The sequence below is a fragment of the Gopherus flavomarginatus genome, chromosome 20, assembly GCF_025201925.1.
Source record: "Gopherus flavomarginatus isolate rGopFla2 chromosome 20, rGopFla2.mat.asm, whole genome shotgun sequence".
NCBI lineage: Eukaryota > Metazoa > Chordata > Testudines > Testudinidae > Gopherus > Gopherus flavomarginatus.
The window spans coordinates 22,411,375-22,424,801 of record NC_066636.1 but is presented as its reverse complement, the minus strand read 5'-3'; the positions used below and the strand labels follow the sequence as shown (position 1 = coordinate 22,424,801).

At 55.6% G+C, this 13,427-nt stretch overlaps 1 protein-coding gene across 8 annotated transcripts in view; it reads left to right on the top strand.

Moving 5' to 3' along the window:
* The window catches only part of ARHGEF11 (Rho guanine nucleotide exchange factor 11), a 78,924-nt gene that overhangs the window by 44,146 nt on the left and 21,351 nt on the right, over positions 1-13,427 (top strand). For 6 of the 8 annotated variants that reach the window (XM_050931104.1, XM_050931105.1, XM_050931110.1 and 3 more), the window contains 15 exons: positions 603-652; positions 761-818; positions 2,772-2,950; positions 3,145-3,216; positions 3,809-3,928; positions 4,491-4,545; positions 5,985-6,061; positions 7,116-7,253; positions 8,231-8,305; positions 9,039-9,143; positions 9,807-9,905; positions 10,539-10,581; positions 12,072-12,168; positions 12,286-12,408; positions 12,995-13,018. In XM_050931104.1, the coding sequence (XP_050787061.1) occupies positions 603-652; positions 761-818; positions 2,772-2,950; positions 3,145-3,216; positions 3,809-3,928; positions 4,491-4,545; positions 5,985-6,061; positions 7,116-7,253; positions 8,231-8,305; positions 9,039-9,143; positions 9,807-9,905; positions 10,539-10,581; positions 12,072-12,168; positions 12,286-12,408; positions 12,995-13,018 (1,315 nt within the window). The remainder of the gene's footprint in view (positions 1-602; positions 653-760; positions 819-2,771; positions 2,951-3,144; positions 3,217-3,808; positions 3,929-4,490; positions 4,546-5,984; positions 6,062-7,115; positions 7,254-8,230; positions 8,306-9,038; positions 9,144-9,806; positions 9,906-10,538; positions 10,582-12,071; positions 12,169-12,285; positions 12,409-12,994; positions 13,019-13,427) is intronic. The other 2 variants (XM_050931107.1, XM_050931108.1) reach the window with 2 other exon arrangements.

Here is a 13,427-nt window from a genome sequence, read left to right as displayed (position 1 = left end):
TGCTGCAGGGAGACATGCCCCTTCCTTCTGGCTTGCGTTGCCTGTAATGAGAGCTCATTAAAACTGAAAAGACTCTTTAATTTACTTTCCTTCTTGGCCTTTTTTTTTTATTTGCTAGTCTCTCAGTTTGGAATTGAACCTCATGGAAACGTTTCCTCTTCGGCCTGGCTTTAGCAACAGAGAATTTTTCAGTGTATTTAAACTTTTAACAGTTGCATTAAAGAAGGGGAGACTGGCAGGGGAAGAGCTTAAATAATAAAGCTACTTTTACCGATGCTTAGGCCCCAATCCTGCAGTTGGATCCGTGTGGACAGACCCTCTTGCCTAGACAGAAGCCCTAAAGGAGAACAACCGCGTGGCAGATGATAGTCCCGTTGCTTAACGCACTGCTGGAAGGAACTTGGATATTAGTGATGAGGTCGATATAAGAACCTACATGGAATAGAATAAAACAGAGCTCCACACAGGAGGAGGGGAAACCTAGATTTTGGACCCTAACATCTCCATATGCTGGTGCCTTGTGCTAGGTGTGGATGCTTTCATGTTGCTGAGGCTCTGCTGTTCTTTGCTGTAACTCCCTTCCTCTGCCTGTTTCATTGCAGGAGGAGCGGCCATGAAAGCCGGAGTGCAAGAGGGTGACCGGATCGTCAAGGTGAGCGGCAAACCCCAAGCCGAGGCGTCCCCGGGGCGTTCCCTAGTGCTGCGCTCTGTGGGCCAGCTCTGGGGCTGTGTGTCTGAGGCTGGCTGTCTCCTCTTGCAGGTGAACGGCACAATGGTGACAAACAGCTCCCATCTCGAAGTGGTGAAACTCATCAAATGTGAGTAGGTAGAAGGGGTGAATGGGGCCTTTTCCTGCTTGGTCGCTGGTTGGAGGCCAGCCCCGCAGCGGAGCGTTTTGTGATGGCGTATTGTGGAAAGCGTAAGGGGCCCTGAGGCTAAGAGCGGAGCGGAGGGGCCAGGCACGCTGAGCTCTCTTCTCCACCTGAGAGGCAGGGGATTCTCCAGGCGCGCTGGTGTGGGGAGCTTGCTCTGTCACAGCTGTGCCTGCCCCATGCATAAATAAGGGCATCTGGTCTCCCGGGTGGAGAACACCAGCAATCCCATGTTTCAAAAGTGCTTAATGTGAAATGTCCTGCTTGGGGAGCCTCGTTGACTGACGCCGCTGGGAAGGGGAGTCATTTGCAAGCTGGAGCGGCCAGATCTCTGCGGCTTCCCGTTCTGGTTGTTACAGGAGGAGCCGTTTGGGAGAACGTCACTTCCCATCCCTTTCCTGAAGCAGTTTCCAAGAACAGCCTAACCCTTCCCTTGCCGATTTGGTCATTCCGCTTCCCACCCTGCGTTACAATGTTCTGTATCCATCCATCTGTCTGCATCAGGCTGTCACCATAGCGTCTGGGCAAATAGCCAATAGTGAAGTCTCCAGTGGACTTCATGGGATGTCTGGCTCTTCTCCTGTAGGGAGGTAAACGACCTTCCTGGGATGGACTTATGGTCACCAGACAGCAAGTGTGAAAAATAGGGACAAGGGCTGGGGGGGGGGGGGTGTAATAGGAGCCTATATAAGAAGAAAACCCCAAAATCGGGACTGTTCCTATAAAATTGGGATATCTGGTCACCCTAGGTGGGCTTTTGGTTTTGTTGGCTGGTTTGTTTCAGGTTTTGTGGGTAGAGGGGAGGGCATGGTGGTGTAATTCCCTCTATGGTGAAGAGGAAGGTTTTACAGTGTCTCCTAAAAGCGATCCGACTCTGGATTTGCCCCATCTCCTCTGGTTGCCCATTTCATAGCAAAGTCTCCTTCCCTGGGAATGCTTTGACCCTCGGTCTCATGTCCATCGTCTTGTGTTTTGTGATCTGCATCGTCCCAGAGGAGCACCATTGTCACCGCAGATCATAAAGTGAAGTTCAGTCTTGTAATGTAGGTGGGGCTCGACCCAGTTATTGCTTTGACGATTAGGACTGAGGCCTTAAACTGTCATGGAAGCAGCCTGAGGGCCAGTGGAGGGATTGGATCTTGGGTCTGTTGTGTTCACAGTGGCTAAAGCCAGGGGGAAGGCGGGCAACCTTGGGCAAGTCACTTCCCCACTCTATGCCTCAGTTTCCCCATCTGTCAAATGGCGATAAATGATACTGACCTCCTTTGTACAGCTCTTTGAGGTGTATGGATGAAGAGCATGAGATAAAATCTAGGGATTAGTATGTGTCTTGGCTGATGCAGCCTCTCCTGGGTACGCTTTACAAAGGTTCCTGAGGCTTTACTAAGGACTCCTGCTCTGTAGGTGCAGTGGGCTAGCATCTGTGAACTGAATTAAACCCTAATGCTGAGTGTAGTTGGTCTACACTGAAAACCTACATCGGCATAACTGTGTCTCTCAGAGGTGTGAAAAATCCCCCCCCTCCTGAGAGACATAGCTACATTGACCTAACCCCCAGTGTGGACAGCACTAGGTTGGTGGAAGAACTCTTCCGGCCCCCTTTGCCTCTGGGAGAGGGGGATTACCTACGCCGAGGGGAGAACCCCTCTTATCGCCGTCGTGAGTGTCTACACTGAAGCGCTACAGCAGTGCAATTGTTGCATTTTCAGTGTAGACGTACCCTTAAGATCAGCTTCGGTTGCAGCTCCATCCATCTCGGACTCCTGCTTCATGGATTTGGGGTTGGGGAGGCAATGATCCGTTCTCTTCTAGATGCTGTGATTCCTCGGGTTTAAATCCTCATCAACTGGCTAGTTATAAAGTGGGTCTCTCTCCACCCGTGCTCCTTTTCTTCTCCAGCCGGCGCCTACGTTGCGCTGACCCTCCTGGGGTCTCCTCCTCCTTCAGTGGTTCTCTCCAGCCCTCAGCAAGACATGAGCGTATCGGGGGCACCCGGGATTGCACCCCTGTGCCCCCCGCCACCTCCCCCGCCTCCGTTGCCTCCGCCGCAGCGCATCACAGGACCCAAACCATTGCAGGTAACCGGGCGGCGCGGCGCTCCCACGGGTGGTATGTCCTGGATCTCCCAGGGAGATGGGAAAGCGGCTATCGTCACTCTCCTGCACTGCTCCACTTCCGGGGGGTGGGGGTGGGGGTGGGGGTGAAAGATGGGGAAATGAAAGCAAAGTTCTGTCCGTCCCCTCACTCTGGCCACGTCTGTTCCAAATCGCAGGATCCAGAAGTTCAGAAGCACGCGACTCAGATCCTCCGCAACATGCTGAGACAGGAGGAGGCCGAGTTACAGGTACGCTGCGTCACCTGCCTCCTCCCTGTGGTGAGCGACCCTGGAGCAGACCTTTGCCCTGTCTAGCACACTGCTAGGCATCTTTGCTTACAGTGGAGTGGGCTATTGCTCCTTCTAGGCCAATCTTTCCTCCCTACATGATGGATCAGACCAGTGGGCCATCTCCTCTGATATCTTGCCTGTAGCAGAGAAGACCATTGTTCCACCTAATCTCATGATTCTCCTTCCTGCCCTGCGGATCAGACCTCCCTCCATTCCATGTAATCCAGGCTCCTGCCTCCGTCCGTGACACGACTGGTGTTTCCAAGGAAGAGGAACCCTCTCCGCCCCACAGTAAAGCGTGAGGCCCGTTGTACAATGTTTGGGGGAAGAGAGGTGTATTTCCTTCCTCCTCCCCCTGGCCGCCAGCTGATGCCCCGCAGCAGCAGGTGCGGTCACACCGAAGCTGCAGCAGGGTATTGATCAGAGCCATCCATCCCTCACCTACTTTGTCTTTTCTCGTAGCCCCCACTCCGCGCTCTGCACCCCATGCCTGTTCCCCTCCCTGTGTGGGTGGCTGTAACCTCCTTCCCCTTCTTGTCTCCCCGCTCAGCGATTCTGCGAGGTGTACAGCCGGAACCCCGCCACCACGCTGGAGGAACGGATCGAGGGGGCGCGCAGAAGGGTCAGCCAGCTGCAGCTCAAGATCCAACAGGAGACGGGCGGCTCAGTGGTACACAAGAGGAGCCCTTACTTCCTGATTCTAAATGTCATGTGACTCTCCCCCACGCCCCAAACACTCCACCCTCCTCAGACGTTGGTGCCAGGGGAAGCCTGAAGTGGATTTAGTCCCGCTGTGGAGATGGACAAGCTGAGGCGTGCCCCTGTGCAGTGTGAAATCTCCCCGAATGCACTGCCTCCGGGGGCTAAGCCGTGAACTGTGGGGATAGGTACCCAAAGGGCACTGAGGCTGAAATGGGTTAGGTGAAGGCTAGTGTGGACACAAAACAAGACTGAAACCAGTTCAGCAGGGCTAGTGAGGATGTGCGGCGTTGTTTGTGTATGAACTGGTTGAAACCTCCCTCTCTCGCCCCCCCCCACCCATGTGACCTATTCTGGGGTTCCTTTCCCAGCTCTGCCACAGACTTCATATCCCCAGAGGTGCTGAGAGCCCCTCTTGAAATGGAAGGGTGCTGGTCCTCCCCCTTTATAGATCAGGCTCTTTCCATGCCTCAGTTTCCCCACCTGTAAAACAGGTATAACGACACCGCCCTCTCTGTATCCATCAATTGCAGGATCTGGGGCGGCCGTGCTGCAATTCCAGCTCAGCCAGTCTCCGGGGGACAGAAGGTGAGTCGTGCTGTCGCTCCCAGGCAGCTGCACATACCCATTGCTACCGTCCACCCGCCCTCGCAACCAATGATTGGTCTGGGCGACTTCAGCTTGTGGCGCTTGTGCAGCTCCTTGTCTCGGGACGCAGTGGCCGTCCCAGCGTCTGACGAGCTTTGCTTGCACCAGGTGCGCTGAGGGCTTTAGCTCGAGTCTGGGTCGATCCTTATTGGCTGTGATAGCGTCTCTCCAGTGCAGATGGGAAGCTACAAGTACTCTAGCTCTCCCCATTCAGGAGTTCCTCGCATTGGGAAATTGTTCCCAGCCATCACACACTGTGTGCTATAAGATAGGGACTCCAGGTCTCCCAGAATGCACCAGTGCAGGGACACTTTACTTCTGTCCAACAGCATTGCTATATGGGATATGCTGTAAAGAGACATGAGTGTTTGCAGCCAGCATCCCTGTGACCACCACCTGGCTCGGCGTACATAAACGCTGCACATATCTGCTCTCCTCCACCCCAGGGTTACCCCTCTACTAGTGTCCGTTGTAGAGCCTGGCAGGAAGTTTGCAACGAAACATATTTTCACTGGAAAATGTTTATTTGCTGAAACTGTAACAGTTTGCGGGAAAGGATTGGTTTCAACCGGTTTCCTGTTTTTGGCGAGGGGGCGGGGGATTCAAAATGAAAGGTTCCTTTCCTGACATTTTCTTTTGAAATTTCAGTTAATTTATCATAAAAGAATTTTTTTAGGAGGTTGAAATTGAAATGAGACGTCTCAGAATTATTGAAAGAGAAGGTGTCGACTGACCCGAGCTGAGTTTTATTTTAGTTTTGTTTTGCAGAAATGTTAGAGATTTCAACTTTTTGGCCCCATTTGGAAAGGACCTTTTTTTCTTTATGGCAAAGTTTTGTGGGATGGGAAAACCATCTCCTGCCTTGTTCTAGTCTGCTGCTCTGTGCCTTTTCACGCTCAACACATCTCGTGTGGCTCCTGCTCTTTCTCCTCCTTCGCCGCCCAGGGTTGCTTTCCCATCTTGTGCCCAGCAGAGCTCCGGTCTCGAAGCCTGTAGGACGAGCCAAGTTTGCATGTGGCTTTCTGGTTTCCTTTGCCTCTGCCCCTTGCCTGGGATTCTAACGAGTCGTAGCCCCCAGTAAAGACCAGAGCTCCTCTTTCCTCATCAGAGGCCAGAATTGGGGTTGCACAAACCCTCCTTAAACATTCTCAGTTTGATTCTCTTGTGGGGTCTCGGCCAGCCCACAGATCCACCCCTCCTGTCATCAGAGGAGAGGAGATGGCAAAGGAAATGTGGGAGGTAGATCCACAGTCTAGACAGAGGGTGCTTACTAAGGGCTGCTGAGTCCTGCTCTGCCCCATCGCTTGGTGTCTCCTTTGCCATGGTTCCTCCTGGGAGGTTTAATTTGACCTCCATCTGCGTGTCTCCTCTGTTTGCAGGTCGCCTCTCTCTGGACTCTCAGGATGGCGACAGCGGTTTGGATTCAGGCACTGAGCGGTTCCCTTCGGTGAGCGAGGTGAGGGCTCGTGGCTCCAGGGCTAAGGGCCAGGTCCATTTTGCACATACAGCAGAGAGTCAACCTTTGTGCTTTGTTGGAAAAACAACTTCTGCCCCCCAAACAGTCTGGCACTCACTGAGTGTGTGTGTGGGGGTGGGGTGGGGTTTGAAAAAATCAGATGTCATTTAAAATCAGTCTAATCAAATCTGGGAGTCCCAGACCCTTCAGTACCCAAATCAGGATCCTGGAGTTGTTGCAGGAGGGAGTCCCTGCAGGCAGAGTGAAGGTTGCTTGGGTGCCTTAACTCTGTGTTTCGTATCTTAGCACGTTGGATGTCTTGTAAGTGCAGCCATCACTCTGAATGTCCTGGGGTTTCGAAGGTTTGGGGTTTAGGATCATTGCAACATCCCTTTGAAGTCTCTTCCTGTTCAGTTATTGATCCATCCTCTCTGCCTTCACCTCCATCATAACAGAGGGTAACACTTTCCAGAAGGTCCAAGGGCCAGAATTTTAAAGGTATTTAGGTGCCTAGAGGGAGTGTCAGTGGGTGTTGGGAGCTTAGATGCTTTTGAAAATCCCCATAGGTGCCGAAACACCTTTAAGAATCTTGTCCGAAGTAGGAAATTTTCCCCCTTAGTCTTTTTGCTCTGGGCCTTTATGTAGAGCCACAGATTGTCATGGCACGTCCTGCAGCAGGGCTAAGAGGCAATCCCTGGCCCCCGGAGTTTGCAGCATCAGTAAGACCAGCCAGACGCAGGGGAGGGAGGTGTCTGCAGGTTACTACTGAGAAGCGCAGAGGTGTCGGGGGCAGCGTGGGGGAGGCAGGAAGCTGAGCCTGGGAGCGGGAGCCAGGTGTGCGCACTGATCTAATGTAAACTGGTTTAGAAATTGATTGGTGAATTTGGCACCCCCTCCCCCGCATTTGGACACGCTGTTGAATCAGTTTAGATGTTGGCCTGGGTCCTGGGAAGCATGTGAGTCAAATCAGGGTCTGGTGCTACTTTCGTCCCTGGGGGTTTCCCTGCTGCCCCCTTCTCGGTTGCTAATGTGAGGTGGTGGTTGTCCTGAGCAGATCTCTCTGAACCGGAACTCCGTTCTGTCCGACCCCGGCCTCGACAGCCCACGCACCTCCCCGGTCATCACCTCCAAGATGTTCCAGCACCATCGCCGCCAAGGCTCGGACACGCCCTTCCTGCCCATCGCGGAGCAGGTGAGGCGGGGGTGGGGGAGCTGCCACGGGCGAAGTGGCTGGGCCTGGGGCACACTCCATTGTCCAGCTCTGCGGAGTTGGGTCTGATTGATAGCGACAGGCTGTAGCTGGTTCTGCCTAGGGCTGTGATCTCATTAGGGGTGGGTCTGAGCAGCACCCAAACTGCTGCAGGGGGTGGAGTGTGGGGCTCCTTGGGGGGCACTCTCTGCTGTGGGTCAGTGCTGACTCCATGGCACAGTGTCCTGCGGGGAGTGGGGTGTGGCGCTCCATGGGGAGGCGCTCCGCCCTCGGGGTCAGTGCTCACTTCACGGCACAGTGTGCTGCAGGGAGTGGGGTGTGGGGCTCCTTGAGGGGTGCTCTCTGTTGGGGGTCAGTGCTCACCCCATGGCACAGTGTCCTGCAGGGAGTGGGGCGTAGGGCTCAGTAGAGGAGCACTCTCTGCTGAGGGTCAGTGCTGACTCCACGGCACAGTGTGCTGCAGGGGGTGGGGTGTGGGGCTCCATGGAGGGGCGCTGTCTGCTGAGGGTCTGTGCTCACCCCATGGCACAGTGTGCTGCAGGGGGTGGGGTGTGGGGCTCCGTGGAGGGGCGCTCTCTGCTGGTGGTCAGTCCTGACCCCATGGCACAGTGTGCTGCGGGGGGTGGGGTGTGGGGCTCCATGGAGGGGCGCGCTGTGCTGGGGGTCTGTGCTCACCCCATGGCACAGTGTCCTGCAGGAAGTGGGCTGTGGGGCTCAGTAGGGGGTGCTCTTCCCTCGGGGTCAGTGCTGACCCCAGAGTGCTACTGCTGGACATGTCTGTGGGATGAGACACAAACTGAGGTCCCGACTGCTCGTGCCATGAAGTGCCAGCCACGTAGTAGCTGAGAGCGAAGTGGGCTGCAGAGAAGCCCCCCACTGACGGGAGAGCCTAGAATTATTGAAGGCTGAACCCGGGCTACTAGCTGTGGCCTTGTCCCAGCCTGGCCTTGTCTCCTCAGGGCGTGGACCGGACGCCGAGGCCTCTCATCATCGGGCCAGAGGAAGATTACGATCCGGGGTATTTCAACAACGAGGTAACAGCTCCCAAGGCATCCCTCTGTCCTTGTATTAACCCTGTTGGCGTCACCAGCAACCGTAGCAGCTGTGCTGGGGAGTAGGGGTTGGGACTCCTAGGAGGGGAGTGGGGTCTAGTGGTCAGAGCAGGGGGGGCTGGGAGTGTGAGCTCTAGTGCGAGTGCCGCCGAGTGCGTCCCCAGGCTCCTGGCTTTACGGAGCAGGCTCCAGCGGCCAGAAGCCCTGGGTAGGGCAGCGCGGTTACAGACGTTTGCTCTGGAGCTGGGATGGTGCAAAGACGATATTGGCACATGCATGGGGCCACGTGCATTGTTTGCTAGGGGCTTCCCAGCCTCCGCGCCCACCAAACCTTTGCCCCACTGCACGCTGTGTCGTACTCGCTTTGCGCACGGCTCGTGGAGCTGATGACGAGGGGTGGTGGGTCGAAGGCAGCGTAAGGGGAACCCTTGGCTATCTAGGCTTTGCCTACCCTGAGGGTTTGCCCCATGCCGGGTAGCTACACTGGTGCAAACAGGCAGAGCCGCAGTGGTGGAGTCCAGCTCCGGGGCTGGAGTGGCTGATGGCTGCTCCCCTGCCTGCCCTGGAGTGTGTCTGCTGCAGCGACCCCAGTGGCCGAAATGAGGCAAATGCCATTTTCACCAAGGCCTTAGCAGAAGCGGGAGCCTGTTCCTCGGGCACACTCTGCCCTTCGCTCTCCCCAGCTTCAATGACTTGTTTCCCTGCCCTCCCCCAGCAGTGCGACTCCCTCTTCCAGGACCTGGGGAAGCTCAAATCCCGACCAGCTCACCTGGGCGTCTTCCTGCGCTACATCTTCTCCCAGGCAGACCCGAGCCCCCTGGTAAGAGCAAGACGCGTCTGCAACTGCGGCTACCTCTCTGGGGGGTGGGGTTGTGGAGACAGGAGCAGGAGCATCCTGCAGCACTAGGGGTGGCTCCTGACTTGATCTTGGGAGCGTGGATGTGGTGGAGGATTTAGGGCATTTCCCACCCTCTGTCTAACCCTCATCCAAAACCCACTGAAATCACGCGCTGCCGGCAACCGGCTTCGGTCCAGGTGCTATCCTCTCCCTCTTCCCTGGATCCAAGGGGCAGCACGCCTGCGTAGGGCAGTGCATTTCTTACAGGCCCGCTCCTTTTCCTGGGCTCCCTGTTCTTTGCTGCCTGGGCCTATGAAGTGCAGGTTATTTCCTCCTGTGGCTGCTCACCCTCAGGCTGACTGGGAGCCCGAAGGCCCTAGGTGGGGCTAAGGCAGTGCTGGGTCTGGCCCCTGCTGTCATGCTGGTGTGTACGGTTGAAGTCAATGGACTTCGGAGGCGTGAGAGGTGGAAATGCCATGCAAGGGCTCCGATTCCTCCCCCCGCACAAGGCACAGCCTACCCTCGTAGGCATCTCCTACGGTCTGGCCTGTGTCCTGGAGGGAGTTGCTGCTGCTGCTTTACTAAGTGTTTCCCCTTCCTTCTTCATCTCTCGTGCTTTTTCTTCTCTCTCCCCCGTCCTTCCAGCTCTTCTATTTGTGCGCAGAAGTTTGCCAGCAAATGAACTCCAAGGATTCCCGGGCGTTGGGGAAGGAGATCTGGAACATCTTCTTGGAGAAGAACGCGGTGAGTGCAGGAGCTTGGCTGCATTGCCAGTGGGTGTGGGGCTTCCCTCCTGCAGGAGAAGGCCGGAAAAGCGTGGCTTCATGGTCTAACATTCCATGTATTCAGCCTCCCAGCATGGAAATCTTTTAACCGAGGCCTTGTGTCACCTGGGATTTAGCATCAGCCTAGCTGCACTGAGGCAGACTCCAGAGCAGATGTGCTTTGCACTGCCAACTATGCTGGTGCAAACTGTGCTGCATTGTGGTAAACGGTGTCTGCGCCGGTGTTCATCACCAGTGTAGCTGTGCTCCTGAAAGAAACGCCAATATAGACAAGGCCTGGCATCCTGCTTTAATTGGGGTGGGTGGTTTTAGCTGTGGCCTTCTTTGAGAGAAGCGATTTTTCCCCCTTGTTGCTTATTAGGCACGGTGGTAGCAAATATACTGCTTAATAGGGACTCGTTGAGTGCCAAGAGGTTAAGATTTAATCAGGTGTTTCAGGGTGAAAGTCTGAGCTCTGGTCTTTCAAACACAGAAGCTGCTGTGCAAAGCGCGTGCAGGCTTTACTAGCACTCCCACAGTGTTTATCCTCTGACCTGGGACACCTGTAGTAATAATTAATGGAGACGTAATTGCGTTTCTTTTTCCCTCCTAGCCTCTGAGAATTAAAGTGTCTGAGCAGTTACTAGCTGACATAGGTAAGTGTATGCGTGTGTGCGTGCACACGTGTATGCGTGTGAACTCTGAGGCTGTGCCTATGCCATTAGGGGTAGTCGCTGAAGCAGTAAGCGTTCTCAGCAGCTCGAGGTCTCAGCATCGGGGACCAGTGGCTGTTGCTGGTCCCACTGTGCAGTGGTTCTTAACCATGGCTGCGGCCTGCACCCCTTTGGTTCTCAAAACATGTTCTCGCACCCGTATGGGAAATCGTTGAAGTAGATCAGTTCTTTAAACCTAGATATGTTTTTTGTTTGTATGTTACAGTAATTGTTAAAAATGTATAATGTTAATAAATACGTAGGTTTGATGAAACAAAGTAGTTGTACTTAGTGCCTGTGCTTCATTTGTGTTTTGGAGGATTGATCTTCTAAACAAATCTGGCCTGTCTCGCCCCCACCAGAAAGGGCTGCTCGCACCCCCAGGGGTGAGTGCACCCCAGGTTAAGAACCACTGTACTAGTGGCTTTGCTTTAAATCAAAGATTCCCATTTATTAGCTTGCAGAGCTCTTTACCTCCTCTGAACATACCTGGGGAAGGTCTGTCTGCATAGGAGAGACCTTGTCCCCGTCCCCACCTCCCCTTTATATTGCCCTGCGTTAGGGAGGAAATGACATCGTGTGGTTCGAGTTGGAGTCAGGACTCCTGGGTTCTTTTCCTGCCTCACTTGAGGAAGTCGCTTCCCTTGCGTGAGCCTCAGTTACACGGGGCTGAGGACGTTACCATTAATTAGACTCATGGCTGTGCCTAACGGTCCCCAGCTGAGATCAGGGCCCCACTGTGCACGACCAAAGGGAGAGACAGTCCCTGCCCTGAATAGCTTAACATTGAACTAGACAGAGGGCAGGAGGGGAAACTGAGGCACAGAGCCAGGCAGTGACTTGCCCAAGGTGACCCAGCAGGCCAGTGACAGAGCTGGCAAGAGAAGCCAGGGTTCCCAAGTCCCTTTCCACCGGGCCATGCTGCCTGTCTGTCTTATCATACCTGCCCTGCAGGTGGAGTTGGGCGGCTCAGGCCTGGATTTGCCCCCAACTCCAGCAGCCAGGATAGCTGCCCCAGTTCAAACAGGCAGAGTTGCATTTTGCACTAGGGGGCTTTCTCCTGCCTGGAACCCTGGTGAGCTGTCCTGTTGCTAATCGCGGGGTACAATGGAGTTCCCCTGGCAGCATTCGGAGTGGCAGTGGTGCAGCTACCCTGCGGGCAGGAATCCGGGTGGAAGAGTCCTAGGGTAGCCGAAGCCTTAACTTTGAAGCTGCTAGTGGAGGAGCTGAGGACCTGACGTTGCTGCTGGGGTGTACACCCCTGAAGAGCAGCTGCTCAACTGGCAGGCATGGCGGGATCCTCAGCTGAAACATGCCGTGTCAGCACCTGATGCTGCTGGTGCCACCGGCCATCCGTGTACCCCTGCCTGCCCCCCAGCCAAGCGCAGCTGGTAACGAGCTTCTTTCCCCTTGTCTCCTGTCAACGGTTCCAGAGTCTCGCTTGCGGAACGGGGAGGATGTCCGAAGCGCCTTCTCCGAGGCTCAGGACGCAGCGATGCCCGAGATCCAGGAGCAGATCCAGGACTACAGGTAAGGCCCTCGCACTGCCTTTGCTCTGTGGCCTCGTCTGGGGCAGCTCCTCAATGGGGTGATTGCCTGCGCCACTCAGGCTCGTGAGGCTGACCGGGGCCCTCTGTCTGTCCGCAGGACGAAGCGCACCATGGGGCTGGGAAGCCTGTATGGAGAAAACGACCTGCTGGATCTGGATGGCGATCCCCAGAAGGAGCGCCAGGTGGCTGAGAAGCAGCTTGCGCAGCTGGGTGACATACTGTGAGTGCCAAGCGGCAGGGCTGGTCCCCGTCCGGCGTGTGATGCAGCCCGAGCCTGGGTCTGGGCTCGCTGACACCAGCGGAGATCGGGAGCGGCTCCGGCAGTGGGGTGTGACCGGTGGGAGTGGGAGCGGGATCAGAACCCAGCTCAGCCTGGCCCGTTGATCCCAGGGCCGCTCCTACGAGTTTCCAGGCACTATGGCTTTACCACTGATGTCCAGTTGGGACTCTGTAGTGGTGGGGGAGAAGGAGCAGGCTGTGAGTGCGTGTGCGGTGGTGGTGGTGGTGAAGGAAGGAATGGGCTCCTGACATGCGGGGGCAGGTAGAAGCAGCAGACATGGGGCTGGGGCCAGGGAGGCTGCTCTCTTGCACCTTGTCCTGTCCCCTCTTGCCAGGGCTGGTTGGAACATGTCCCCATTGCAGTCAAAGGAGCTCTGCCGATTTACGCCAGCAGAGGGTCTGGTCCCGTGCAGGGCTAGGGCTGAGACATCGTCCCTTGGGCCCCTGGGCTCAGATCAGGCAGATTAAATGGTGTCTTACAGAGGTGGCCTCGTTTCTGACACTCCTTCCCTCTTTCTCCGCTTTAGGTCGAAATATGAAGAGGACAGGAGGTGAGTGTCGGCCTGGTGCCCAGCGGTCGTGTGCATCCAGATGTGATGGTGCCATACAGATGTGGCCGTGGGGGTGGGCTTCTGGAGAGCTCAGGGAGGGGGTGCGGGATAATGCTTGGGGAGGGGGTCCTCTCATTACCAGATCACGCTTTCCCCTCCCTATGCCAGGGCAGCGGTGGGACAAACTTGTCAGCGGCTGGATGAGCAGCCCATGTGTAAGCAGCTGGGTAGCATCTGTCTGAGTTGTAGTGTCCCGCAGAACGGCCCCGTGCTATCGCAGAACTCCTGGACTGGCCCCGGCGGTCGCCGCAGGGAGAAGAAACTTGTCCCTCGAGCTGGTTCCCCACCCTAAATCCACACTGAGCCTCCTGTGCATCACCTCCCCGCCCCCCAACCGTTCTCGTTCTGT